At 40.2% G+C, this 8,852-nt stretch overlaps 1 protein-coding gene across 1 annotated transcript in view; it reads left to right on the plus strand.

Annotated features, from left to right (window-relative positions):
- The window catches only part of POLD3 (DNA polymerase delta 3, accessory subunit), a 52,115-nt gene extending 43,540 nt beyond the window's left edge, over positions 1-8,575 (plus strand). The window contains exons 10-12 of the mRNA XM_053708756.1: positions 6,993-7,105; positions 7,490-7,568; positions 7,798-8,575. Of these exons, the coding sequence (XP_053564731.1) occupies positions 6,993-7,105; positions 7,490-7,568; positions 7,798-7,991 (386 nt within the window). The 3' untranslated portion in view covers positions 7,992-8,575. The remainder of the gene's footprint in view (positions 1-6,992; positions 7,106-7,489; positions 7,569-7,797) is intronic.
- Positions 8,576-8,852: the final 277 nt, after the last annotated feature.

An 8,852-nucleotide genomic window follows, 5' to 3' on the forward strand; every position in this document is an offset into this window, starting at 1 on the left:
TCTCTCGCTCTCTCTCGCTCTCTCTCGCTTTCTCTCTCTCTCTCGCTTTCTCTCTCTCTCTCTCTCGCTTTCTCTCTCTCTCTCGCTTTCTCTCTCTCTCTCGCTTTCTCTCGCTTTCTCTCTCTCTCTCTCGCTTTCTCTCTCTCTCTCGCTTTCTCTCTCTCTCGCTCTCTCTTTTTTTCTCTCTTTCTCGCTTTTTCTCTTTCTCTCTTTCTCGCTTTTTCTCGCTCTTTCTCGCTTTTTTTCTCGCTCTCTCGCTTTCTCGCTCTCTCTCTCGCTTTCTCGCTCTCTCTTTTTCTCTCTTTCTCGCTTTCTCTCTCTTTTTCTCTCTTTCTCGCTTTCTCTCTCTTTCTCGCTCTCTCTCGCTCTCTCTCGCTCTCTCTCGCTTTCTCGCTCTCTCTCGCTTTCTCGCTCTCTCTCGCTCTCTCTCTCTCTCTCGCTTTCTCTCTCTCTCGCTTTCTCTCTCTCTCTCGCTTTCTCTCTCTCTCTCGCTTTCTCTCTCTCTCTCGCTTTCTCTCTCTCTCTCTCGCTTTCTCTCTCTCTCTCTCTCGCTTTCTCTCTCTCTCTCTCTCGCTTTCTCGCTCTCTCTCGCTTTCTCGCTCTCTCTCGCTTTCTCGCTCTCTCTCGCTTTCTCGCTCTCTCTCGCTTTCTCGCTCTCTCTCGCTTTCTCGCTCTCTCTCGCTTTCTCGCTCTCTCTCGCTTTCTCTCTCTCTCTCTCGCTCTCTCTCGCTCTCTCGCTCTCTCTCGCTTTTTCTCTCTCTCTCTTGCTTTTTCTCTCTCTCTCTCGCTCTCTCTCTTTTTCTCTCTTTCTCGCTCTCTCTCTCTCTCTTTTTCTCTCTCTCTCTCTTTCTCGCTTTTTCTCTTTCTCTCTCTCTCTTTTTCTCTCTTTCTCGCTTTCTCTCTCTTTCTCGCTTTTTCTCTCTCGCTTTCTCGCTTTCTCGCTCTCTCTCGCTTTCTCGCTCTCTCTCGCTTTTTCTCTTTCTCGCTTTTTCTCTTTCTCGCTTTTTCTCTTTCTCGCTTTTTCGCTTTCTCGCTTTTTCGCTTTCTCGCTTTTTCGCTTTCTCGCTTTTTCGCTTTCTCGCTTTTTCGCTCTCTCGCTTTCTCGCTCTCTCTCTCGCTTTCTCGCTCTCTCTCTCGCTTTCTCGCTCTCTCTCTCGCTTTCTCGCTCTCTCTCTCGCTTTCTCGCTCTCTCTCTCGCTTTCTCGCTTTTTCTCTCTTTCTCGCTTTTTCTCTCTCGCTTTTTCTCCCCCCCCCCCCCCCCCCCCCCCCCCCCCCCCCCCCCCCCCCCCGCAGTGGCGTCCACATGGGCTTTTAAAAATGAGGCTTCTGTTGAACAGATTTGTAAGGCGGCGACTTGGTCTTCGCTTCATACTTTTTCCAAATTTTACAAATTCGATACTTTTGCTTCTTCGGATGCTATTTTTGGGAGAAAGGTTCTACAAGCAGTGGTGCCTTCTGTTTAAGGTACCTGTCTTGTCCCTCCCTTCATCCGTGTCCTAAAGCTTTGGTATTGGTATCCCACAAGTATGGATGAATCCGTGGACTCGATACATCACAAGAGAAATTTATCAGGTAAGCATAAATTCTGTTTTCTTCTGTTTGCGCTTCTTCCTCGGGTCATTGCTCGAATCAAACAGGAGAGGGCGTCGGTGATCTCATTGCTCCGGCTGGCCTCACAGAATTTGGTATGCAGATCTGGTGGACATGTTATTTCTGCCACCTTGGAGTTTTTTTTTTTTTTTTTTGTTTTTTTTCTATTGAGGAAGGATATTCTAATTCAAGGGTCCTTCCTTCATCCAAATCTAGTTTTTCGTAAGTTGTCTGCTTGGAGATTGAACGCTTAATATTGTCCAGGCAGAGGTTTTCTGATTACGGTAATAGATTCCATTATTCTGGCTTGTAAGCCGATATTTAGACTGATTTACTATAAGATATGGTATAAATATCTCTATTGGTGAGAATCCGAGGACTACTCATGGAGTGGAGTTAGGATTCCTAGAATTTTCTTTTTTCATGAGGGCATGGAGAACGTTTTTTTCACAAGCTCTCTAAAGGGTCAATTTCGGCTTTATCTATTTTGCTACACAAACGTCTGGCGGTGGGCCAGATGTATACTCTTTTTATCAGGCCTTGATCAGGACTGTGTTCAATCCAGTTGCTCCTCCGTGGAGTCTTAATTTAGTTTTCAAAGTTCTTCACGGGGCTCCGTTTGAGCCTATGCTCTCCATTGATAATGAGTTAATATCTTGGAAAATTTTATTTCTTGTTGCTATTTCTTCCGCTCGTAGATTGTCATAGCTCTCGGCATTGCAGTATGAGTCTCCTTACCTTATTTTCCATTCAGTTAAGGTGGTTTTACGTAATGAATTGTGTTTTCTTCCTAAGATTGTTGCTGATTGGAACATTAATCAGGAGATTGTTGTTCCTTCTTGTGTCCTAGTTCTTCTTCTCAGAAGACCGACTTCTGCACAATTTGTCGTGGTTCGTTCTTTAAAGTTTTACAGGCGATGAAAGACTTGTCAGTTTTCTTCTTTGTGTTTTTCTCAGGAAATGGTAAGGGACAGATAGCTTCGGCTACTTCTTTCTTTTTGCTGAAGAGTATCATACGGTTTGTTTATGAGACTGCTGAACAGCAGCTTCCCGAGAGGGTTGTGGCTCATTCCATGAGGGGTATTGCTTCCTCATGGGCTTTTCAGAATAAAGCTTCTGTGGATTAGGTTTGCAAGGCTGCAACTTAGTTCTCTCTTCACACTTTTCAAAGTTTTTCAAATTTGATTCTTTTGCCTCAGCTGAGGCCGTTTTTTTGGGAGACAGGTTCTCAAGCAGTGGTGCCTCCGTTTAGGTTCTCTGTCTTGTCCCTCCCGTATCATCTGTGTACTCTAGCTTTTGGTATTGGATCCCATTAGTAATTAAGATGATCCGTGGACTCATTGTGTCATTAAAAAGAAAACAAAATTGATGCTTACCTGATAAATTTATTTCTTTTTTGACACGATGAGTCCACGGCCTGCCCTGTTCTTTTAAACTTCAGACACCTCTGTACCTTGGCTTTTTCTTTCTCTTCCTAACTTCAGTCGATTGACGAGTGGGAGGGAAGGGAGGAGCTATTTAACAGCTCTGCTGTGGTGCTCTTTGCCGCCTCCTGCTGACCAGGAGGTGAATATCCCATTAGTAATTAAGATGATCCGTGGACTCATCGTGTCAAAAAAGAAATAATTTTATCAGGTATGCATACATTTTTTTTTTCCATAGCTAGTCTGTGATGGGTGCAGCTGTCCTGCCCACTCCACACATCACTTCAATGAAGACTGAGAAAAGAAACAGGGCGGAGATAACATCCTGACAGAATATAGATATTAAAATAATTTAATGTTAGGATTATTTTAAAAAAAAAATGCAATTTTGCTTACTATATCATTCTTATCATATATACATGAAGTTATATTCATTTTGTTTACAATCATTTAAAGAGACCAAAGTTCACTTCATCCATTTCTATGTTCTCTTGTGCAGCTGATTCTCTAAACAATGGAGTATGTTTTAGTGGATCAGCTACATAGGCTAATTCTGGTGCTGCCTGCAACACGGTTTAATCAATAAATCATTTTAAAATAAGTGTAGTATTGAATTTAAGTGGAACTGATGGGAAACAAGGAAGTGTAGAACATCTTTTGCAGAGATTGATTTATCTTGTTTTATTTAAAAAAACAAAAACAAAAAAACTAGAAACATTCGGCTAGATTACGAGTTTTGCGGTAAGCTGAAAAAGCAGCTTTTTCACGCCCACTGCTATTGGGAGGCCAAAAAGTTAGTGGTACACCCTATCCCGTCAAGATTCCTAATGCATTTTAAAGTCCATGGTTATGAGTTTTATGGTACAAAGCTGTAGCATAAAACTCATAACGAAAGTGCATAAAAAGTACACTAACACCCATAAACTACCTATTAACCCCTAAACCGAGGCCCTCCCGCATCACAAACACTATAATAAAAATATTAAACCCTATTCTGCCACTCCGGACATCGCCGCCACTAAAATAAACATATTAACCCCTAAACCTCTGCACTCCCGTCTCACAAACACTAGTTAAATATTAACCCCTACTCTGCTGCCCCTAACATCGCTGCCACCTACCTACATTTATTAACCCCTAATCTGCTGCCCCAATGTCGCCGCCACTATACTAAATGTATTAAACCCCTAAACCTAAGTCTAACCCTAACACCCCCTAACTTAAATATAATTAAAATAAATCTAAATAAAAATTAATATCATTAACTAAATTATTAATATTTAAAACTAAATACTTACCTGTAAAATAAACCTAAGCTAGCTACAATATAACTAATAGTTACATTGTAGCTATCTTAGGTGTTATTTTTATTTTACAGGCAAGTTTGTATTTATTTTAACTAGGTAGAATAGTTACTAAATAGTTAGCTATTAACTACCTAGCTAAAATAAATACAAATTTACCTGTAAAATAAAACCTAACCTAAGTTACACTAACACCTAACCTTACACTACAATTAAATAAATTACCTAAATGAAATACAATTGAATAAATCAAATACAATTAGCTAAATTACAAAAAAAACAAACACTGAATTACAGATAATAAAAAACAAATTTACAGATCTTTAAACTAATTACACCTAAAATAAAAAAGCCCACTCAAAATAAAAAAAAACCCCTAGCCTGAACTACCAATAGACCTTAAAATGGCCTCTTGCAGGGCATTTCCCCCTAGAAATCGACTTTTACCTGTAAAAAAAAAAATACACACAACCCCCCCAACAGTAAAACCCACCACCCACACAACCAACCCCCCAAATAAAACACTAACTAAAAAAACCTAAGCTCCCCATTGCCCTGAAAAGGGCATTTGGATGGGCATTGCCCTTAAAAGGGCATTTAGCTCTATTGCGGCCCAAAGCCCTAACCTAAAAATAAAACCCACCCAATACACCCTTAAAAAATCCTAACACTAACCCCCGAAGATCCACTTACCAGGAGAAGTCTTCATCCAAGCGGCAAGATGTCCTCAACGAAGCCGGCAGTAGTGGTCTTCCAGACGGGCAGAAGTCGTCATCCAGACGGCATCTTCTATCTTCATTCTTCCGACGCAGAGCGTGTCCATCTTCAAGACATCCGGCACGGAGCATCCTCTTACGACTACCCGACGAAGGTACCTTTTAAGTGACGTCATCCAAGATGGCGTCCCTTAGATTCCGATTGGCTGATAGAATTCTATCAGCCAATCGGAATTAAAGTTGTAAAAATCCTATTGGCTGATTGGAACAGCCAATAGAATGCGAGCTCAATCCTATTGGCTGATTGCATCAGCCAATAGGAATATTTCAACCTTAATTCCGATTGGCTGATAAAATTCTATCAGCCATTCGGAATCTTAGGGACTACGTCTTGGATGACGTCACTTAAAGGTACCTTCATTCGTCGGGTAGTCGTCGTCGGAGGATGCTCCGCGACGGATGTCTTGAAGATGGACCCGCTCTGCGTCGGAAGAATGAAGATAGAAGATGCCGTCTGGATGAAGACTTCTGCCCGTCTGGAGGACCACTTCTGCCGGCTTTGTTGAGGACATCTTGCCGCTTGGATGAAGACTTCTCCCGGTAAGTGGATCTTCGGGGGTTAGTGTTAGGATTTTTTTAAGGGTGTATTGGGTGGGTTTTATTTTTAGGTTAGGACTTTGGGCCGCAATAGAGCTAAATGCCCTTTTAAGGGCAATGCCCATCCAAATGCCCTTTTCAGGGCAACGGGGAGCTTAGGTTTTTTTAGTTAGGGTTTTATTTGGGGGGTTGGTTGTGTGGGTAGTGGATTTTACTGTTGGGGCGGGTTGTGTGTATTTTTTTACGGGTAAAAGAGCAGATTTCTTGGGGGCAATGCCCTGCGAAAGGCCCTTTTAAGGGCTATTGGTAGTTTAGGTTAGGCTAGGTTTTTTTATTTTGGGTGGGCTTTTTTATTTTGATAGGGCTATTAGATTATGTGTAATTAGTTTAAAGATCTTGTAATTTGTTTTTTTATTTTCTGTAATTTTAGTGTTTTGGTTTTTTTGTAATCTAGCTAATTGTATTTGATTTATTTAATTGTATTTCATTTAGCTAATTTATTTAATTGTAGTGTAGCATTAGGTGTGTAAGTTAGGTTAGGTTTTGTTTTACAGGTAAATTTGTATTTGTTTTAGCTAGGTAGTTAGTAAATAGTTAATAACTATTTAGTAACTATTCTACCTAGTTAAAAGAAATACAGACTTAGGTTTAGGGGTTAATAAATTTAGAATAGTGGCGCCGACATTGGGGGCGGCAGATTAGGGGTTAATAAATGTAGGTAGGTTGCGGCGACATTGGGGGAGGGCGATTAGAGGTTAAATATACGGTTATGTAGGTTGCGGCAATGTTGGGGGCAGCAGATTAGGGGTTAATAAATATAATGTAGGTAGCGGCAATGTCGGGGGTGGCAGATTAGGGGTGTTTAGACTCTGGGTTCATGTTAGGGTGTTAGGTGTAAACATAAATTGTGTTTCCCCATAGGAATCAATGGGGCTGTGTTACTGAGTTTTACGCTGCTTTTTTGCAGGCGTTAGACTTTTTCTCAGCCGGCTCTCCCCATTGATGTCTATGGAGAAAATCGTGCACGAGCACGTACAACCAGCTCACCGCTCACTTAAGCAGCGCTGGTATTGGAGTGCAGTGTGGAGCTCAATTTTGCTCTATGCTCACTTCTTGCCTGTTAACGCCGGGTTGATAAAAACCCATAATACCAGCGCTGCAGGTAAGTGAGCGGTGAGAATAAACTGCAAGTTAGCACCGCACCCCTGTTACCGCAAAACTCGTAATCTAGCCGATTTTTTGCTTTAAAAATGTTTATACTTAAGACACTGTTTTTTATGCAATTGTGTTTTTAATATTATGTTTTATTGTTTGCTTAACAAATAAATATACATCTAGTGTATCAACTATTTTTTTTGTAGCTGTTCCGGGTCCTTGTGAGGTGAAGACTCCGCCACCATCCCCACCTCCGCCTTCTCCGCCTCCTTCTCCCCCACAGCAAACCGTAAAAACGGAAGTAGACTCACAGTTACAGGTACCATGTTTAATTTGTATGGAGCTAGAGATTTTACTATTATTATGAAATGTACTTTATTCTCTTGTTTTACATTGTTGCAAACACTGCAGCCATATGGTAGTGCTCAAGACGTGCACGCTTTTAAGTACGCTGTGATGAAAAGTAGAAGTAAACTGGAAAATTTAGTTTGTGTATAGTCTTTTTAATTCATGAAAGTTTACTTTTGACTTCCGCAATCCTTGTTTAGTACAGCCCTTAGCTAGTTTATCAAACTCAGCTTTGCTGTGAATGCAAATTTTCCAACATTAAATATCGTGTTTTCTTTTAACATGGGTCCTGAAAAAGTTTTTTATAGTTGTTGAATGCTTTAATTTGCTACCTGGTTTATTTCTCTCTCCAAAGCCACTACCTGGGGGGAAGAGAAGAAAGCGTCGGCGTGTCCTAAAATCAAAAACGTTTCTCGATGATGAAGGCTGTATTGGTAAGTAGTTCCATACAGTATTGCAACAGCTTCTTATAAAACATCATGTTTTAGGTAGATTTCAGAGCTTTGATCTACTCTTACCATTTTAAGTTGTGCTTAATTAGTTAAAACAGTTTGTTGCACCTATTAAAAGGTTTCATTCAGCACTATTACGTCAGGCAAATAAGCTGTAATAAACGTGCCAACGATAGTGATTGGGAATCAATTCTCTTTATTCCTCTTTTAGTTACAGAGAAAGTGTATGAGAGCGAGTCGTGTACAGACAGTGAAGAGGAGTTTGCAAAATCAAAACCAACTACAAGTGTCAAGTCCTCAAGTACAGGAGCATCAAAGCCGGAAACAAAAACCTCTAAAAAGGCACCTGTGGCCAACAAAGGAACCAAACAAGCCTCCATCATGGGTTTCTTTCAGAAAAAGTGAGACTTCATGCCCTGTCTAAAGACTTTATAAGATTCCCTTGTATCAAATGGGTTGTGTTATGTAACGCTCTTTATCTATTTCCAAAAACCACAGTAAGTGAAACCTCAGTGAGTTGAACCCACTTTAATGAATAGTAATCTATTCAAATCAACTCTTTTGAAGTTCATTATGTTGAACGTAACGCCCCTTTTGGCTGTGTCCTGAAGAGTGAACATTAGCAGTTTGTATATATCTAAACATGTTTAAAGATTTTGTGTTCATAATGTCAGTTGTAGAAGTTGATTTTATATATTTTTTGGAGTTGGAAAGACTATTCTAAAAGTAAATATTACAAGAAAACATTGTTTTTAATTAAGTGTCCTCCAGCACTACGTGACGCCAGCTCTTTATTACATTAGATTTATATAATGTTATTGGTCTTTGTGACTTCAGCACTGGTCACAACTAAGGGTCAGTAAGGCATTACCTGTAGAAGACATTTTTAAACTTGCTACACCTTTTGCTTTACTATAGAACACAGATAGGTAGTTTAACATCCCTCTTAATGTATAAAATAAATGTCAAATGCTATAGGATGTGTAAAACTGCAATAATGTTTATCATTTCCCTGGTGAGCACTGTTAATCATAACACAATGTCAAATGTTTCACCCGAGCCTGCTTCCTTACACAGTCCTGTTTTTCTCAATTGCAGAGAACATTCGTTCTCCTTATTCACATTACACATCTTTTAGAGATACTGTTGTTTCTCTAAAATAGCTTTGGGAAAAAACAAAAACATTTTCTTATAATCGTTACAATGGGGCTGTATTGACCGTGTCCCTTGTGGTGATTTATGTTTGCAAAATTTAGCTGTTAAAGC

Source organism: Bombina bombina, chromosome 3, assembly GCF_027579735.1.
Source record: "Bombina bombina isolate aBomBom1 chromosome 3, aBomBom1.pri, whole genome shotgun sequence".
NCBI lineage: Eukaryota > Metazoa > Chordata > Amphibia > Anura > Bombinatoridae > Bombina > Bombina bombina.